The sequence below is a fragment of the Heterostelium album genome (genome assembly GCF_000004825.1).
Source record: "Heterostelium album PN500 unplaced genomic scaffold PPL_contig1, whole genome shotgun sequence".
Taxonomy (NCBI): domain Eukaryota; phylum Evosea; class Eumycetozoa; order Acytosteliales; family Acytosteliaceae; genus Heterostelium; species Heterostelium album.
In genome coordinates this window covers 594,633-615,057 of record NW_008805078.1, presented here as the reverse complement: position 1 = coordinate 615,057, position 20,425 = coordinate 594,633, and the positions used below count along the sequence as shown (strand labels likewise).

Here is a 20,425-nt window from a genome sequence, read left to right as displayed (position 1 = left end):
ATGAAAGGGAAATCATATTGTAGAGTAAGAAGACCTTATTAGTCGATTACCTATAATTAGAAACTCTGTGAATCAAGAGGAGAGTGATTATTTTGGAGAAGATGTTTCAAATAATATAGAATATCAACAATTAATTTTAATTTTTAAAATATTATCAATTGATTTAGAAATATATCATTTGATAAAAATCTTTATAATTATATTTAATCTTTATGATAGAGATTGATAGGAAAAAACTATTTTTTTTTATTAAATACTAAATTTTGGTTTATTCTTATATTTGATATTTTAGAAACTTTTATTGTTTGACTTCTTTGTCAGAAGTAATGACACGTGTTATGAAACAAATCATATGACGACACTTTAAGCTGTACCAAAATAAATTTTCTAAAAATAAAATATCTAAGATCATTTTTTCGTTGTAACTCGGAGCTGATTTTTTCGTTGTAACTCGGAGTTTTGGTTCCTTTGTTTTTTTTTAAAATGATAAACAAAAAAAAAAAAAAAGTTGGGTTGATTCTAAATAACAAAAAAACAGAATAAAGGTAAAGGTCTTTACCTGCAAAGGGGTATTACTAAAAAATGCCCAAAATATTTATAACAACAAGTGAAATTACCCATAAAAAGTCGGACTCAAATTCATATTCAGAGTCGCTCGGCAATAGTTTATTGGGATTTAAGTAAGTAAATATAATTTGAAATGCCAGAAAATCTACATGACAACCAAAAACTAAATAAGACAAGAAATCAAAACCAAATAAATTTTGTTTTATTTTTTATCTAAAAAAACAAATTTTGTTTTTATTTTTATATTATAATAATGCAAAAATTAATTATTCCTTTGTCCTTTGTTTTTTTATTTATTTTTATTGGTAAGTAAATAAATAATTCAAAATAATTTCAATTTAATTTATTAATTTTAAATCATTAGATAAAATAAACTCTTTATCTATTTCTAAATATACCAATCCATCAACATTTTATACGAAAACAGGAAGATGTACTCCCTCTATCTTTACTACTTTTTCTGATCAATCCTTTTTAAATATTTCAGATTTTTTATCTGATTCCTCTTATAATATAACATTAATTTCTCAACTTTCTCCACAAAACCAAATTTTCCAATTAAATACATCTCTCATTATTGGATCCAATAATTTAACAATTATTGTGAATCCTTCTCAACGTTTTACAATTGGAACATATGAATGCAAAGGTAATTTAAATAATTATTTATAAAACTTTTTAAAAATATTATCTAACATAAATAAATATAGATTTTTCTTTAATTGATTTCACAATTAAAAGAAAGAGTGACCCTATCTATTTTGACTCTAAAGGAATAGTTCAATTCTTAGTTGAATTTAATTTCGATATTAACTTTTTACTAAATATCAGATGTACTTCACCATCACCTTTTTCATGTTCCATTTCTAATGTTGATAATTTTATTTTCAACTATTTTGCTGTATCAATATCACTTTCACCACCCTACTCAAATATTCTAAACAATATCCCAATTAATTTTTCTTTAGATAATTTTCCACAAATTTCTACTACCATCACCAATGTTTTCATTCAAAATGGTAAGTAATTAAAAACAAAATTAAAAAAACTGTTGTTAATATTTTTTTTTTAAACAAAACAAGATAATCCTACCTCTTCTATCATCAAGTACTCCAACTATCCAACCAATACAATTGAAGAAAACTTTCAGTTTTTAAAATATCATTCTTTATCTATTGTAGAAACATCAACTTTTCAATCTATATTAATACAATCAAAAAATGGACTTTTAAGTACATTTAAAATTGTAAAAAGAAATTCAACCCACATAACATTTTTAAAGAATGATGCTATCACTACAAATAATCAAAAGATATCATTGTATAAATGCGATAAATCATCAGACTCTTTAACAACATATACTCCTTCAATAACTAAACTTGGTAAGATATCTTATTAGTTGATTTTGTTTTTAATATCTTGTGATTATTAATTTTATTTCTTAAAGACTCTACCAAAATAGGAAAGTTATTTCTTACTACCAACTATGACTCTACAAGTGACACTACTATTGTAACCGCCACCTCATACATGTCTTATGTTTCTACCTATGATATGGTTGTTAATATAGGAATACTAAACACAAGTTTTGTTTTAAATTATTGGTATCCAACTACTATTTTTAATAACAATACTTTTGGTTACCAAACTTCGTTTTCTATATCCAAGAATTTAAATGGTCTTATTTCTGCTTCCATAAGTGAGTTTGGAACTTCTTCAAGTATTAATATAGGAAATGGTGACCTATGTATGTTAAAAACAAACAAAAAAAACAATATTTACTTACAATAATAATTATTTTAGTTTCTAGCATTACCATCAAGAATATGTCTTTAACCACATCATCTTGGAACAATTATATTTTTAGAATAGAAGTATCCTCCTCTAAATATATACGTAGTATTGAAATCGAAAGTTTCAAATTGAGTCCATCAAACTTAATTTGGGGAGATTCTTATAATGGGGTTTATGAATTAAATTGTCAATTTAATTCTCCACTACCATATAGTGTTTCAATTACAGACGAAGTTGGTCAAAAGTCTGTAATGAGCACTGATACTTTTATTAGTAATTCTGCAATCCAAAATAGTATGTTACATTAACATCTGAAGCTGATAGAAATCGTAACTAACCATTTTACTCAAGTATTTACTATCAAAAATATTACCAGCTTTACATTCGAAAGAAATAATTTGACAGTTACCTCGGGTCCCATCAACAATACTCTCATATTTACTGTCACAAATTCTACAGCCACAACTATGATACCAATAATGACACCAGGATTTGGTATAGAGTTCCAAGGATACTACAACTATTCACTTGATGCATACCAAATTGACTTTTACCTGTTACCAGAGTTTCTTACTGGAATTTTCGAATTCAAGATATTAAATGGTCACTCTCACATTGATTCCGGCTCCCTTGCTCTAAAATTTGGACAACAATCTCAACTTATGATTGTTCAATCTAGTAAGTATTAAAAAAACAATATCTAAGTAACAAATTGATATTAATAATATAAAATTAGTTGGTGACATTTTTCCACCGATGATAACTGATATTCAAGCTTACCCGGATACCAATGTTAAATACAGTAGCTCTTCTACAATTAAATTTGGTTGGTATGTTACTATTGAGGACTATCCGAATGGGTTCAGTAATGGTATAGTAGAGGTAATTTCAAACTTGGATATGGCATCCTACACTGCAACTATTGATAAATCAAACAGAGTTAGTGGTGACAAATATAAGGGAAAATATTTGTTTACCATTTTTGTAGACTCTGGATGTAGGTCGCAAGAGTTTACAATTGGAAACATTACTCTTTTTGATACTGGTTCTTTAAATGTAAGAAGTACATTCGATCCATTGACCACAATCTACGGAGGAATATCCAATGACGAACTATATGTTAATGTAACTTGTAAAAGTAATTATTAATTACAGTTTTTTTTGCTAAATATTAAAAAATACTAATGTTAAAAAGCTATTATCGGAAGAGATTTCCCGGAAATCGATAAACTAATATTCACAAATAGTGTCGACGTTGGATCTGATGATAGATCTATCAATTTTGTAATTGAAGCTGAAGATGAAGGCTCTGGTGTCTCTCAGAGACATACTCCTATTGTTTATCTATCGTCAGAGAGTTTAGAAATCATTCCCATTCCCACCACAGTTCAATCAGCAAAAGGTGATTCTGTTACTTTTGAAGGAAACTATATCTTGCCGTTTGGTTGGGGAATGGGATCTACATTTACTCTTTCCATCTATGGTATTGTAGATAACCATATGAACTATGTAGGTTATTCTGCCAATGCTTTGAAGAAGGATAAATTTAAATATACTATTAAAAGACAATTTTCTCTGACCACTCCTATCATCGAATCTGCCTCTGGTCTCAGTAACATTCGAAGTACAGTCACACTCTACGGTAGATCTTTCGGTGTCAACCCATCTGATACCACTGCCTATATCGATTACCAAGATGGTAATGGCTTTGCTCCAATTAATATTAGCTTCCATTCTGGTATCATATTGCAATTCAAAAACTTACGACCCGTAAAGACATTCATTGAAATGAAAATAGAAGTGAATGGTGTCACCTCTAATACTCAAACCATTTATCCAGTCATTGGTGATGTCATCTCAACTCCTACACCAACACCAACTGTCACATCAACACCATCTACACCTGAACCAACGGTCACTCCACCACCTGTTTGTCCTGGAAACCCACCTTGTAATAACCGTGGAAGATGTACTAGCGACGGATGTCAATGTAATATGCCATGGGATGGACCAGCATGCCAGTCACAAGTCATTATCGTTCCAAATCCCAATGCCAATCCAGAGCCAGCCACCGGTGTCGATATCACTGATGGTGATAAAATATTCTCGTCCAATATTAAAGTTGTTGAGGTGATTGAATTGGACAGTCTTCAACAACCAATCAGTAGTTTCAAAATTCGATCTTGGAACTCATCGGAAACAACAGTAAACTCAACCAGACCGACATACTTGTACCAATCGACCTTGGAAGGAAGAGAAACCGAGATTAATGTGACTATTGAATTCTTTACACAAGAGGTCAATATTACCTTTGGTGCTCATGATATAAAGATATCTCCATCCACAATCAAGTTCTCCATCGAATTGTCCAGATTTGACTTCAAAGAGAGAACCAACTATCTCCAAGTGGTCATGGAATCCTATGTACTTGGAGGTGAGAATGAATGTTCTTACAAATCGATAGGTCAAAGTGGGAGCAATGTAAAGTGGATAAAGCTGAACATTGATGACAAAGCATTGTACGGTAAATTCCTATCGATGGCATTGGTAGATGGACGTATGGAAACAATCAACAATGTCTTATTAGAGCCTACCAAGAACGATACCAGCCAATATATATCATCCAAAATCGGAATTGTTGTTCCCTATTTCGAGGAGAAAGTACTGATCGACCCTGATTTTACAAATATTCTTGATGTTGAAAAAGATGACGACCCGAATAAACTTTGTGGAACAAAACAACCGGTCAATAACAAATTCAGTACCTGGAAAATTATTGCCATTGCTGTTGCTGGTGGACTATTTATGGTTTCTGCTTTGGTCGGTTCTGTAATGTACTATAAACAAAAGAGAAAGATAGATCTACATAAAAAGAAAATGGAAATTAAATTGCGTAAATCTGCACAACTAGAACAACAACAAATTCAAAATAATAATAAAGTATAAATAAATCTAAATTGTAATATTAACATATATACCTTTAATTCTGTTTATCAATACAATTATTTTTTTTTATTATTTATTTAGATTATAATAATAATAATAACACAAATCTGACACTGCTTCTTGAAATTAATTTAATGTAATACAGTTGCTCCACCGAATCCAAATCTAAAAATAATAATAAACACGTTAATTCTTTATATATATTTTGATATTAATGGAATTCTTTACCCTTTAGCACCAAAGTTGGAATCATAACAACGTGGACAGAACACTAAACCATTACGCTCTGAATATTGTCCAGAAACAAGTGATTTCTTGCACTTGAAGCAACTGAAACAGCTATTTAGATAGAAAATGATTAATATGAATGATTATTTTTATACTTTCCTGCTGTAATAAAACCACACTTGCTACCTTCTCCACACACTCTCTCTATCCACTCTGTACCAACATTAATCATAAAATTGACTCTTTCACCTCTCCTTTCTCTATCCAACTCTTATTCTAACTCTCAATGTATATTGAAATACCTTTTGTGCCAATCTCTTGAGTTGAAAACCTTCTTCTCATTCTCATAAGCTTTCTTTCCACATCTTGGACAGTTATTTGGGAATAATTCGATTGTTTCTTCGAAGACTGGCTTGGAGAATGATTCAACAACTGGTTCGACTGTTGGTGCAACATCAGTCTTTTGTTGTGGGTCGAAACTATCAGTGACACCACCATGTCCATAACCTTTCAATCTAAACAATCTGTCGTAATCCTATAAATAATAAGTGAACATGTTAGTTTCAATATGAACTGTTTGTTATTCCATTATAGGTCATAATTACAGTTTTGCAGTATGGTTGTCCATCACGCTCAGAGTAGGTACCTATATTTTTATTTTATTAGTAACTAATATTTGATATTTTCTATATATGTATAGATTGCTACCACTTACTCTTGTCGAGTTGCTTTGAACAGTGAACACATTTAAAGCATAATTTGTGGTAGTGCTTTTCCAAAGCATGTACCCACTTTAAAGGTATGTATTAGTATTAGCGCACTTGAATGAAAAATCTTAATCTAATTGTAAATATATTTACCTCAGCAGCGTATACTTTTTTTTCACAGGTTGGACAAGTGTCAGACATGATTGTTGTAATTTATTTATTTAAAATGATTAGTTATTAATAAAAATGATCAAATTAATGAGACAATGAATTTTACCCTCAACACCCTAAACAGGTCAAAAAAAAAAAAAAAAAAAACCCAAAAAAAAACCAAATTTATTTTTATTTGAAAAAATATTTTTGTTTGAAAATTGCTTTATTTAAAATATGAATAATTATAAAATATTTAGTGAAGAAAAAAAAAACAGTAAAATTAGAGATACAAGTTGATTCTAATCAAATATTGATTAAAATTCCCAGTCATCGTCATCTTCATCATCTTCTATGTACTCATTTTCACCAAGACGACCTCTTCTCACAGCCATGGCCTCAATCAGAGTGTCAACCATAGATCTGTTGGCGGGTTCACCAAGATCCTTGATACTTGGAAGTGGTTGGCTAATATCGACTGGTTTGAGTGCTTTACCTTGTCTGATCGAGTCGAGAAGTGCATCACGTCCACCGGCGGCAGGAAGTGCAGCTGCATTGGCCGAGGCTGGAGCTGGAGCTTGTGCTCTTGGTGCTGTTGGAGGTCTGGCAGCTGGGGGTGGAGGTGGGGGTGGTGCTGACACTGGTGCTGCTTTTGGAGATTGACTGACTGGTGTTGGTCCCTTGCTTGGCGATTGACCAATTGGCGTTGGTCCCTTGCTTGGTGGAGTGGGAAGTGTTCTTGGAGAGATGGCTGGAGGTGTTCTATCTCTTTGAGGAGGATGTCCTTGGTAATCCTTTGGAAGTGGTGGATGATTTGGTGGTATTGGTGGTGCTGCCATTGAATTAGTATCAATCTCATAGGAATAGTCTTGCGAATATTGCGTTCCATCTTGAGTCTGAATGACTTGGTGTTGCTCGAATGCAAAGTCTTCTTGAGCAGGTGGCTGATACTTGGTTGGGTGCATAACATCCTCTCTTGGTGGTGGCAGAACTGGTTTCTGTTGTACCTCTGGATATACAGTTTGCTTTTGTTGAACCTGTTGAACAACTGACTGATATGCCGGTTGCTGTTGTTGATATTCCTGTTGTTGTTGTTGCACCGGTTGCTGTTGATAAGAAACTGGTTGTCTTTGTTGTTGTTGAACTGGCTGTTGTTGATAAGTGACCTGTTGAGCTGGTTGTTGTTGTTGTTGTTGCTGTTGTTGTTGAGCTGGCTGCATAGTAATGGATTGAGGATGTTGTTGAATTGGTCCACCTCCATTGTATACATAAGTAATTGCATCCTGTCCAGATTGGAACTCTTGGAATTGCGATTGAGGTTGAGATTGAGATTGTCTGACTTGCTGAGGTTGTTGTGGTTTGCTTGGATAGTTGTAAGTTGATGGAATTGGTGTGAGTGGTTGCTCCAATGCTCTTTGTGGTGGTGTCTTTATTGAATTCTCCATCTTGTGCTGAGTGGGTGGAGGAGGAGGAGCAGCAGACGATCTTGCGGGTTTCATTGGTGCCTTTTGAGTTGGAGGAGGTGGTGGTAGATCAGAGTATTGAGGGACGTTGCCAGATGACATTGGTGGATTGGATAGTTGCGCGCCAATGACACTGTAGATATACTGGGCAGTCTCTGGATCCTTGAGATCCTTCTTTCTGACACCTGCCTTTGCAAACAACTCTTGCCACTCTGGTGGAATGTTTCTTACCTCGAAACCATTCTCTCCGTATCCCATATGCATACCATGCTGGAATCCAGTTGGATTGGATATAACCATTCCTTTCTCTTCGGGCTGCGAGCTGCCATGAAGAATCTTTGAAAGGAATCCACCTCTTCTCTTTCCTGCCTTTGCATTATCTTTCTCTGCCTCTATAGATTCGAATCGATAGGAAGGTTCTTGGTTAGAATCATATGTATTACTTTGTTTTTTATCACCATGATGGTGATGAAATAATTTCATGATTTATTGTTGCTTTTTTATTTATTATTATTATTATTAATTTATTTTTTTATTTTTTGTATATACACAATTTTTATTTTATAATAATATAGTATATGGGGATAATAGTAAAATTGAATCGATATGTATACATACTTTTAATTAAGGGTATCACATTTTGTATTGATACTTGAAATTCATAGGCTTCATCTAGACTTACAAAGGACAGTCCATACACAGCATTGTCACCTTCAAAAGTATGGAAAAAATCTCTTTGTCTCGAGTATTCGAAATTCTCATAAATCTCTTGTTCAAATATAGTTTTGGTTGTCTAGATTTTCAATTTTTATTTTTTAATTAATTATTTATTTTTTTAATTTCATTAAAAAAATGAAAAAACAAAATTGGTTGGTCGAATTCGATGTTGGACATGTTTAGGTTGTAATGAACAAACAATGTGAAAAATAAAATAAAATAAAATAAATGAATAATATAACAATAAAATACATACGAGTAGATCAATAACTCTAATATAATAGGTTTTTTCGACACGATTTAATAGTATTGAAACTGCACCTTCAATACCTGTGTAATCCCATCTTCCTTGATTTCCTTGGTATAATCTGGCAACTGAAATACAGATTACATCACAACTGCTTCCATAGATAAAAGAGACTTTGCCTCTTTCTTGATCATTCAATGTTTGATGCTGTACTGTAGGCATTTTTGTTATCTTTCAAAAACTAAACTAGCCTGACGAAACTAATAATTAAAATGATAAAAATAAATCTATTTATAAATAAAACAAAAGTTGTAAATAATATAATATTTAAAGTGTTTGTTTGTTTGTTTGCTTGTTTTACAAATAAGAAAAAATTAATTTTCCCCCTTTATACTTTATAAAAAAAAAAAACAAGAAATTATTTTTAATTAATAATTATTAATTTTTCACATCAACAGATATTAAAATTTTTGTTCAAATAAATTAATTCAATGAACAATAGTTATAATAATAGTTTTTTTTCATAAGCATAAGAGAGAGATCTATTTTTTTTTGATTTGATTACTCTAGAGTTATATTAATAATATTACCTATATTATTAATATTCTAATAAATTGGTTTGGTTCCAATAATAAGTATTCTTATTCAAGAGATATATAAAACTGTTTTTTTTTTTTTTTTTTTTTTAGTTGTGTTAGTGATAGTAGTATTAATAGTTCACGAAATACTTAAACTTTGAGAATTAAAAAAACTAATCTATCAACTTTATATATCTCAAGTGAATAAAGAATATTATTTACACCACGGCAGAACCAAACCAATAAATAAAAAATAGTTTTATATTTTATTTTGTGTGATGTGTTGATATCTTTAGATATAACAATTGATTGCTTAAATTAAATAGTTGTTTTGTTGGTATTGCTAATTACTTTCTAGTAGAAATCACCCAAAAGCTTTGGCTCTTGAACGACACCTTCAGAAATAGCAATACAACGTTGAATGAGATCATCTTGTATCTCTTGTGAAACAACAGAGTCATGCTTGTAGGCCTTGTGATTCTGCACAAACTCACGAGTCCATGTTGACATTGTTTGCAATTCACCAGAGGCACGCTTTGATATGAATGAAATGTACTTGTTGACCAAAGTAGTTGTTTCGAAATCAAAGTTTAACTTGGAAACGTATCTCTTCAATATACTAAGAACACCTTCAAATTCACCATTCTTCTTGCCATTAAAGATCTCGTCGATTGTCATCATTTCATATTCACTATCAACTGGTCCGTTTGGTGATGAATCTAAAGATAAATACTAATGTTAATATCGATAAAATCAATCATTGATGAATTATTAATTACATACTAATTATATTTTTACGGAAATAGAACTTTTCATTTGTAACTGATCCACGTTTGTGAGCAGTTTTCATATTCTCATCAACCTTTGTGATTGGAACATAAAAGTTCAGTTTAAGGTCAGAGATGGCACGCAAGAGAATGGAAACAAATACAATATAGGCAGCATTTTCGAAATCTGTAAGTTGGACTTCCATTGGACGGAACTCTACACGCCAACCAATCGATGAGCTTGGGGGAGGTGGTTTGAAACGTACGGTTTGCCAATTGGTCGATTGAATGTTCTCAAAGTGGTCACTGTTCTTTTGGTCGTCAATCTCGATCTTGTCAGAGTAGATTACCAATGGATCACGAATAAACAAATGAGCGAAATGTCTGGCGAGAATCTCGTCCATACCAGAGGCAATCAAAGTGTTATAACTGTCCTTATCGTAAACCAATGGTAGATCGTTGTACTCTGGACGCAATGTTGTTCCTCTTGACAAGAAACTGTCGATCGAGTCGTATCTGGACTTATTGATTACATATTTGCTGTTTTGGAGTGGCCTGAATCCGTACTCCTCTTCAGTACGATCATCTACCGATTGTGAAATGACGGTCCATCTGGCGTCGATGTCCGAGAGGTATCCCTTAAAGATTGCACTTGATGCGGTGAGTGACAGCATGATTGGTGCCATGACAGCGAGGTGATCGTATACACTTCTGGCTTCTTCGATATTGGAGAGTTGGAACGTCGTCTGCAGACAACAGTTACCCATGCCAAAGCCCATTGCATCCATATAGATATTATATGGCTGGTTATACGGATCGGTGAGACCCTTTGATGGTGAAATAAAAGTCATTTGATCCAAGTGGGCTGGTGTATTGATATCTTTAAACATTGGAATATTGATCGATACATTCTTACCACGTCTCTTTCTAATGTTGGCTGTGAGTGTACTGAATCTGAAATGTGGATTGATCACTTGATCTGGAAGGAATTGTGACTCGGCAACAACGCCCTTTGGATGTGCATCTGGCACTGTGAAATCTAATGTACCCATTCTTGGATATGCTGATAATGTTACAATTCGTTCGTTTGGTTTGAGGTTTGCTGTAATTTCTTGACGTCTCTTGACTAAACTATCTTCGATCGATAATAATTGTCTACCCAATCCTTGGTATGGTTGTCCCGGTGTACCTTCAATCATGAATCTACCGTATTCTGGTCTCCACAAGAAATCTACATTACTAAAATTATTATTAAAATGTTAATGATTTGGTTTAAATCTTTTTTTTTTTTTGTAAAACTACATACTTTGGGTCCATCTTTTCTTTTTGCATTAGATCGTGTAAAACTTCATGACCACGAAGTGATAATTTAACTTGCTTGGTAGACTCGTCGATATTCAATAAAATATATTCAACTTCGTCACCCCATTTAAATCCGTCATTCATACGATCTTTGTTGGCATTCCAAATATTAATTAATTGTATAATACCATGTTGACGAATATATTCAGCGTACTTTTGGGCATCTTCCCAAACTAATGTGTTTCCTTCAGCAATGAATCCCATTTTTTTTTCTTAATCTGATCTAATAAAACAAAATATAATGATAATCTAATAAAATAATCTATCTACAATAACTAACTATGATAAAGAGACTGAGAAAAAAAATATCTATCTAAAAGATGAAATGTTAGAAAAGTTATATTTTTAACTTTGTTTACACGATAATTATAACAAAAATAATAATAAATGATTGAATGAAATAAAATACAAAATGTCAACCGAACAGGTGTGTGTATTGATACAGGCTAGTGTTTTTTTTTAAAAAATTTTGACAAAACAATAAGTAGTTATCTTAACACCTTTAGTTTTAAAAATAAATTGTTTTGCTTGTTGATATTTTTAAATAGTATATGAATATTGTTTGATTGAATATGAATTATATACTAAATGAAGAAGATAAACAGAGTAATAATGTTATTACTCAAAGTAGTGAATTATGTATTTCAAACAAAAACAAAAAAAAAAAAGAAATTCAAAGAGAGAACATAGAATGTCTTGGATGCATAGAAAAGAAAAAAGAAGTCGTCTTCTGTCAAATTAGTGGTAATGTAGTGATGTGGGTTAGAATAAAATATATCATTTATTTAGTGGTATGTGGGAGATGTGAACGGTTATTTATTAAACTTAATTGTGGATATGAATTAAATGCAGAGAGTGTGTTATTTACATTGTACAGCACAAAGAATATTCTATTTTAATGTTTGGTTGGTAGCAAAACTTGTTGTTATTTTACTATTGTTTATCTCTTTTTTTTTTTTTTTTTTTTAATTATGAAGTAGTTTAATTGTAATTATTTCCAATGAGTGAAGGTGTGTGTGTGTAAAGAGTGTTAATCTAGAGATTAAGTGGTAGAAAGAACAAACAAATTAAAGATAGTTTTATTGCGAAAGGGGGGATAATGATGTGTTTGTTTACAGAATATTTTTAGCTCTATTGTTATTATTTTACTTTTGCTTAGTCTTTTTTAAAAGATATTATACCTGCTATAACTCATTAAAAGACAAAAACAAAGAAAATGAAAAAACCTATTGAGATATTAGAAGTGTTGGGTGTGGGTAAGAAAACATTGCCCCATTATGGGTGCAGTTCTACCCCTTTTGTTGAAAATAAACAACAAAGAATAAAACAACAACAAATGAACTAAAAAATAAGATCGAAGTTCAATGATTTGTTATAAATACACTTCTTAAAAAATTATATTTGATATTTGAATGTAATAATATATTTCAAAAATCTTTTTTTTTCCGAATTTTTTTTTGTAAAAGTATCTTGTGACGATTGAACTAACTAATTTTTTTTTTTACCTTTATCGTATTATAAATTCTTTTAACTTTAAAATAAAAAGTGTGTGTATGTATAAATAAATAAAAATATATTTATAATTTGATGTTTGTTATATATATTTAATAAAAATGATTTAATGATTTGAAATTGAATCAAAATTTAAATTTATATATCGATGTATGTATGATTCTTTTTTTGTTTGTTTTTGGGTTGTTTACTTGAAGTTTCGACTTGTCAAAGCTTTTGTATTAATTTTCAATTAAAAACAAATCAAACTAATATTAATTCTGTTATTGGGGCGTATGAAACCAGTTTAAAAAAAGAAACATTACAAAAAGAATCTGTCTTTTCCTTCCATAACATAATCAAAAGAATTATGTTTTTTTTTTATTTTTGTTATCTTTCACAGTCATTGAATCTATTTCGTTTTTTAGTGGGCACAACCATCATGATGCAGCAACAAGTTTCGAGAATCCCAAAAGCAAAAAAAACCAAAAACAAATAATTATGAAAAAAAAAAAAAAAAAAACTAAATAATTAAATCGGATTTGTTCCATTAATTTTGTGAAAAAGTTGAAGGGGTGTGTGAGGGAAGCAATCTGAACAATAGTCAGATTTTGTTTTTTGAGTAGTGGCATTCTGTCACGATAACCCCAAAGGAATTTGCAAATATTTAAACATGGGAATAAATCAAATTCAGACAGAGAGAGTGTTTCTAAAATGAAAACCAGTATTCTTCAAGTCGATGAAAAATGATTACCTATCTTTAAAGTCACCAATCATTCTATTTTCGCTCTGTGCACTCACTCATGATTTGTGATGACTCATATGAAAAAAAATGGTTGTTGTGGTTGTTGCTTAAAGCAAAACCACACTTGTAGAATCATTTTGTGGAACCTTACAACTCCAACTTTAAAAAAACCGGTCCAACTAACAGGTTGTGAAGTTATTGATTTCTAAAAATACAAAGATATAAATTACCACATTATTAATAATTTATTAATTAATTGTTATGTTTAAAATAAAGATCTTTTTTTTTTTTACAAACAAATATTATTATGTTAAAGATTTAATAAACAATATTGTACTGAGTGATATCGTATCACAACTTTTCTTAGTTAAATGAAAGTAGTTCTACTTCGAAAATGAGAGTGCTGTTGGGAGGAATGTCTGGCTCTAAATATTTATAATTACAATATAATAGTTAGTATTAATATGCAATAGTTTTTTTTTTTGGTTATTTAATAGTTTTGATAGCCTACCACTTCCTTCTTCACCATAGGCAAGATCTATAGTTTGATTACATTGATTAGTTTGTTTCTTTGATATCACAGATCATATTTAAATCTTTTAACTTACCACCAGTCATTGTAAGAATAGCTTTTTCTCCAACACTCATTTTAAGGATACCAAGATCCCAACCATCAATTACTTCACCTACACCAAGTTTGAATTTGAATGGGTGAAACGATTGATCAAAGACATAACCGTTGGTCAATGAGCCTTTATATTGAACAGCAACTACATTTCCCTTTACTGGTTTAACACCATTACCTTCTTTAATAACTTTAATATCTAATCCCTAATTAAATCATTTAATATATATTCGATCTATCTTTCATTAAATTATTGCTTGCTTTACCATTATAGTATTTTTAGTATCTCTTAATTTAATATCGATTAATGTTAAAAAAGCAAAAAATAAAATAAAAGGTGATCAAAATGAACAACAAAAAAATCACCAAAAACAAAAATAAATTAAATTGTTGTGGTTTGATTGACAAACTTAAAAGCGATTTCTATAGGGCAAACATAGATTTATAATATAATATCGTATTGACATAGTCGACTGACTGTATCTTATGATTGTTCTTCTGATCAAATTTGATTGTTTATGTCCACGCTGTAAATTAAACAACACCATTTTTTGAGATATAATTATCAAATACTATTGAACGAATAAAACAATACCAATGAATGTTGGTTTAAATTATAATTATAGTCTTTTTTTCTTTTTTCTTTTCTTTTTTTATTGTTCCATTGCATCCTGTTCCACACCTCTAACATATAAAACATTATTACATCTATTATTATGAGAAATTAAAAAAAAAAAGAGTTAATACCGATTATTATAATATCTTTTGTGATTATTGTATTGTTTTGTATTGTTTTGTATTGTAAACTAACCTAATTAAAACTTCACCCAAAGTATCTATAATAGCACCATCAATCCATTCTTCAGTAGCGGCCAACTATAAAAATGAACGAAAGTGATTAGTTAGTATATAAATGTAAATCAATGATTGTTTTTCAAGTAATATTTGATGATGTTCATACTTGTAAATTCATATAGTTGTCGACAGATGCAAGAATTCCACGATATTCCATACCACCCCACTTTAGACGAACAGCAACCTTCTTTCCTTTTAATTCATATAGAAATGGTTTAGGTGATAGTGATTCTACTTTATTCTAAAACATATTCAATAGATTTAATAGATATTAGTATTATGTAGCTGGATATCAATATGTCTGAAAGTAAAAGCCTAGACTTACCATCTTTTATCTCTAAATATATATATAAATTACAAAATTAAAAAATATTAATGATTTTTTTTATAAAAAAAATAAAAAAAACTAACAAACAATAAAGTTTTTTTTTTTGTCACTGTTCGATATTCTTCAATGATTTAAATCATATTATTTATTAGATTATGATTGTTTTAGATTATCTTTTTTTTTTTTTGTATGATTGTGAAATTGATTCTTGCTGAAACTGCTCATAGGAGTGATCATTGGTCAACCAATTTGAAAACTTTTGGTCTTTAAGTTGTTGATACACAATAAAGTAATCTTTTGCTAAATGCTTAAAATCATGGTAGCTCTTACTGTTTTGACTTTAGATTAAAGAATGATTTAATTTATAATATTGCATAATAGAATAGTTTTAAAAAAGCATTAGTTAAAGTCTGATAAATTTAAATACAAATCAAATACTTACAATAAAGTTAAATCGAAATGAAATGAATCTTCTTCTTTTTTACACTTGATACTTTTGATTGAATTCAATGTATCGTTAAACAATTTAAATAGATTCAATTTACAAAGAGCAGATCTTTGCGATGGTTGGTTAAAGTTCTTTGCAATGGTACCCATCTTTTTGCCATTCGCAGATATAATTACTTCATGTAAATTCGGATAGCAATAACTAATTGCTGCAATACATACTTGAAGTTAATATTAACTATCGACTGTTGAATGTCTAACTGTATTATATATACATACCGAATCCAGATGAAATAGGAGAACTGAATTTTAACTCTAATTGTTTTTTTGAGCACTGAAACTCTATATCTGTATTAAAAATCTTGAATTCCTTGTTGAATGTAAATTTACTTTGATTATCATTTGTTGTTATTGTCGTTGTTGATATATCGTTACTATTATCATTACTACTATTACAATTATTATTATTATTATTATTATTAATATTATGATTGTTGTTGTTGTTCAAGTCAATATTTACACGATCGTATAATGCACGTTTACAACTGTCGGGATTGAAGAGATCGGTTATTGTTATAGATGAAAGATAGATTGGCTCTACAAAGTGTGAAAGAAGTGAACCTTGTATACCTAAGATGTTCCAACGAGCAATCTTATCACTGCAGGACATCGATAGCGTAGGATCACCTCTACCTGGCTTTATTCTCAGTATACCTGTCTGATGATACTCTGAGCCGTCCAATCTCTTATCCTCTGGCTCTCCTGGAACTGGTTTGGCTCCAGTCCTTTGAATATCATCAACCACCACATTGGCATTGCATTTTATCTTTTTGGTTGTTTCAACTTTGTTTTCCTCTAAATCTTCAACTTTACTATTATCATCATTATCATATCTTTTTCTCTTTTCACCAGCAGCAGCAGCAGAAGCAGTAACATCACCACTAGATGTATCGTTATTTTCATTGTTGGTTGGATATATTGAACAATCTCCACCTAATAAATAAAAACAACAAATATATTAGATTCTCAATCACTCTTGAACTACATATTTAAATAAATACACATACATGGAGTTTGGTTTACATAGAAATGTATAGATACATTATCTTTTAATTTAAATAGTGTATGGCTGTTGTTTTTGTTGTTTTTGTTGTTGTTATTATTATTTTCGATTGGTTGAAGAATGATACTCTTATATTGATTATTGTTGTTGTTGTTTTTGTTGCTGTTATTATTATTATCTATGTTTGATAATAAAGCAATGATATCATTATAAAGATATCTTTGAAATGAACGTTTACATATGATCTCAGCATGTGAATCATTAATGACATCACCATTCAACGACATTGATTGTTTACCAACACATCTATTACCAGTGCCAATCGATAATACGGTCATTTTAGAGTTGTCGATATCAATGTTGTTTTGGTTGTTGTTGTTGTTGTTGTTGGTGATATCATTGTTCATAGACTCAATAGCGACGATAGATGCAATGACGGTCCATTCTTTTTCATTTGGTTTACCTTTCTTTGCTAACTTTTCATAATGATCAATTGATAATCTTGCAATTCTATCTTTTAACAACGTGCTATTACTTTTATTGATATTACTATTATTATTATTATTACTAATTACATTACATTCGGATTTATCTAATCTACTATCACTCATATTAATCAATGTTATATATAACACAGTCTTTAATCAAATAAATAAATTGTGTGAGTGTGAATGTCATGAAAAGTGTGTGTTTTTGATTTGGTTAATCACTGAGTGTTGTTAATATTTTTTGTCAATCATAATATTTTTGTACAATCAATATTAATTTATTATCAATTGTCTTTAAATGATTGTATTTATTTTGTGACAGTGTTATTTATTTTTATTTGATTTTATTTCTATCTTATACAATAATAATTTTTATGTAAATAAAAAAATCTATAAAGAATTTATTTTAGTTTGAGTGATTAATTACTTAAATTGTTTAGATAGTTAGATATGCAGGTAATTATTTTATTATATTGTATTTTTATTTAATTTTTATTTAATTTTTAATTAATTTTTGTTTATCATTTCAAGTCCTATATAGAGATACTTGACAGTTTTGATTTTATAGAGAGCTCAATTATTTTAGGAACAGATGGTATTACTTTGGCAAGCAGTAAGAAATGTGTTTCAATAAACAATGAAGAGTGTGTTTGTATTGCAAATCTATTCAAAGACCCAACACACGGATTCCTCAGAGGCATCACAATAGATGGTGTAAAATATTGTATCGAACAATTCTGTGGAAGAAGAATCCATCTGAGGAATGTTATCAATCAAAACAAGTGCTCTGTCATCAAAAACAATCAAACCATATTACTTTGTGTTTTCAAAGAACCAAACAAATTCTCTCAAGAAAACATAAAATCTGTGGAAGGTGTAGCAGAGACTTTGATTACAGTGGGATTTTAAAAAAAAAAATCAATCTAAATTATTCTTTTTACTTTTATTTTTGACAAAGTACAATAATAAAAAAATCCAATATTTTATGTTTATCATGATACTATTCTAATATAATTGTAAATAAATGTAGTTATTAATTAATTACAACGTTGCGAAATTATAATTATAATTATTTTATTTTATTTTTTTAAAAGCAACATCCTGAGATATAACAAAAGAATCACCTTTTTTTTTCTCAATGCCTTAAATGAATTATAATAGTCAAGTTTCGTGCAAAAACCACCGGTACTCATTCAGCAAATGGTTTGGGCGACCTGCACAAAGCTTTTTTTTTTTGTTGAAAAAATTGATTCAAAAAAAGCAATTGTCATATGAACACCCCCATTCTTTCACATTTTTTGGAGATCATTATAATAAATCTCGAAATCTTTAAACTAATCCCCCACTAACACTCTGTATACGCCTCGATCATGATCAAGTGACACTGTGGTAATGCGGTTATGATACAAAAAATAAAATACGTTGCACACGCAAAACAAAAAAAAAAAACTAAAAAACTGTGTCGAATCAAAAGTGAAGAGAATTCTTGGCGCCAATCATAAGACATCTTCCATGCATCGTCATTGAATTCTAAAAAAAAGTTCACCAAATTATTTTTACACAACCTGGTTAACATTCTTCAGTTTCAAAAAAAAAAAAAAAAAATTATGTAGATTTTCAGTTTTAGGTATGTTTGCGTTGTTGATCAACAGATTTGTGTGTGTGCGGACCAAGATTTAAATAAATTTAAATATTTTATTTTTTTCAGTTCTTTGGATTTGGGGACCTGCCTTAATGCAAGACCATTATAGTGAGCTGGTCAAAACCCAAAAAAAACTTCCATTTTGGGAGCGTAAACTTTTCAGATGAAAAACAAACAAAAAAACAAAAACAAAACAAACCTGATCTCGAATTAAGGTGACAATATTTTATAAATGCATTAAAATTTTGATATTTTTTTGTTGCATTTTGCCCCCCACCAAGGCTCAGAATAGTAAGAATGCAATGCAGTTATGACACAAACAATCCAGAGAATCGATATGATTTTTCCAAATACAAACAAAATAGGTTTTTTTTATAAAACATTTATTTTTATTTTTTAAACATTTTTTTTGCAACAAAATAATTATTTTTATTTATTTTAATTTTTTTTTGTTCCCTCAAGAAACGTCGACACGAAACATAAGTACCTCGATTGTTTCATTCTTTTCTTATATTCTGTAGAATCCAAATATTCATATACTTATATTTATATAAATTTACTATTACACAATGAAGTTCGCTGCTATCATCCTCGCTTTCGCTTTCATCGCCTGTGCCACCGCACAACCAGCCACTTTCTCTGGTGTCTTCGATGCCAAGACTGTCAACCAAACTACTGCTGTCCCAACTTTCCCAGCTGTCGGTAACGCCACTTTCGTTGTCTACAACCAAACCGATAACTTCTTCTTCAACTACACCATCTCCCTCGAAAACTACGCTGTTGGTTCCAACTTGACTTTCCACATTGCCGGTCCAATCCAAGGTCAATTGTTCGATGAAGCCATCGAAACCGCCGTCATCGATAACGCCGCCACCACCAACGCCACCATCACCGGTACCTACACTTTCGGAAATGGAGGAAGCAAGTACTTCGCCGCCAACTGGGCTTCAATCGCTGCTGGTAACACCACTTTCTACACCACTGCTTATTTGAACGGTCTCAACCAAACCCGTGCCAACTTGGTCCCAGGTGAACTCCCATCCCACTCTTCTGAAGACTCTGGTAGCTCTGCTTCAACCCTCGCCATCTCATCCCTCGTTATGGCCGCCGCCGCCATGATTGCCCTCTTCTAAATTTATATAAAATAGTATTATAATCATTTTAAAGTAAAATTACATTCACATAAATTGACTATTTAGTCTATTTTAAAACAAC

General features: G+C 30.6%; 8 protein-coding genes across 8 annotated transcripts; 2 read left to right on the top strand and 6 right to left on the bottom strand.

Moving 5' to 3' along the window:
* PPL_01077 (putative 127.0 kDa protein) lies at positions 1–5,307 on the top strand (the record flags this gene model as incomplete). The annotated part of the gene is made up of 10 exons (XM_020572094.1): positions 1–24; positions 650–680; positions 932–1,216; positions 1,278–1,586; positions 1,749–1,949; positions 2,015–2,314; positions 2,371–2,655; positions 2,713–3,039; positions 3,098–3,499; positions 3,557–5,307. The coding sequence occupies 10 exons, from the start codon at positions 1–3 to the stop codon at positions 5,305–5,307; spliced, it is 3,915 nt and encodes a 1,304-aa protein (XP_020437952.1).
* Positions 5,308–5,438: 131 nt separating this feature from the next.
* limC (LIM domain-containing protein) lies at positions 5,439–6,443 on the bottom strand (the record flags this gene model as incomplete). Its single annotated transcript, XM_020572093.1, has 4 exons — positions 5,439–5,472; positions 5,536–5,646; positions 5,838–6,070; positions 6,396–6,443. The coding sequence occupies 4 exons, from the start codon at positions 6,441–6,443 to the stop codon at positions 5,439–5,441; spliced, it is 426 nt and encodes a 141-aa protein (XP_020437951.1).
* A 266-nt stretch (positions 6,444–6,709) lies between these two features.
* Positions 6,710–9,041, bottom strand: PPL_01075 (neural Wiskott-Aldrich syndrome protein; the record flags this gene model as incomplete). Its single annotated transcript, XM_020572092.1, has 3 exons — positions 6,710–8,274; positions 8,474–8,648; positions 8,829–9,041. 3 exons carry the CDS (start codon positions 9,039–9,041, stop codon positions 6,710–6,712), a joined length of 1,953 nt encoding a protein of 650 aa, XP_020437950.1.
* Positions 9,042–9,751: 710 nt separating this feature from the next.
* Positions 9,752–11,730, bottom strand: gcsA (glutamate--cysteine ligase; the record flags this gene model as incomplete). The annotated part of the gene is made up of 3 exons (XM_020572091.1): positions 9,752–10,116; positions 10,181–11,403; positions 11,471–11,730. 3 exons carry the CDS (start codon positions 11,728–11,730, stop codon positions 9,752–9,754), a joined length of 1,848 nt encoding a protein of 615 aa, XP_020437949.1.
* Positions 11,731–14,125: 2,395 nt separating this feature from the next.
* Positions 14,126–14,656, bottom strand: PPL_01073 (FKBP-type peptidyl-prolyl cis-trans isomerase; the record flags this gene model as incomplete). The annotated part of the gene is made up of 4 exons (XM_020572090.1): positions 14,126–14,187; positions 14,274–14,300; positions 14,371–14,593; positions 14,654–14,656. The coding sequence occupies 4 exons, from the start codon at positions 14,654–14,656 to the stop codon at positions 14,126–14,128; spliced, it is 315 nt and encodes a 104-aa protein (XP_020437948.1).
* A 384-nt stretch (positions 14,657–15,040) lies between these two features.
* Positions 15,041–15,570, bottom strand: snrpF (small nuclear ribonucleoprotein F; the record flags this gene model as incomplete). Its single annotated transcript, XM_020572089.1, has 4 exons — positions 15,041–15,095; positions 15,199–15,263; positions 15,349–15,483; positions 15,568–15,570. The coding sequence occupies 4 exons, from the start codon at positions 15,568–15,570 to the stop codon at positions 15,041–15,043; spliced, it is 258 nt and encodes an 85-aa protein (XP_020437947.1).
* A 681-nt stretch (positions 15,571–16,251) lies between these two features.
* PPL_01071 (adenosine deaminase acting on tRNA 1) lies at positions 16,252–17,691 on the bottom strand (the record flags this gene model as incomplete). Its single annotated transcript, XM_020572088.1, is given in 4 exon segments — positions 16,252–16,277; positions 16,297–16,365; positions 16,408–17,010; positions 17,085–17,691. The coding sequence occupies 4 exon segments, from the start codon at positions 17,689–17,691 to the stop codon at positions 16,252–16,254; spliced, it is 1,305 nt and encodes a 434-aa protein (XP_020437946.1).
* A 2,088-nt stretch (positions 17,692–19,779) lies between these two features.
* PPL_01070 (uncharacterized protein) lies at positions 19,780–20,343 on the top strand (the record flags this gene model as incomplete). Its single annotated transcript, XM_020572087.1, has 1 exon — positions 19,780–20,343. One exon carries the CDS (start codon positions 19,780–19,782, stop codon positions 20,341–20,343), a length of 564 nt encoding a protein of 187 aa, XP_020437945.1.
* Between the last annotated feature and the right edge of the window lie 82 nt (positions 20,344–20,425).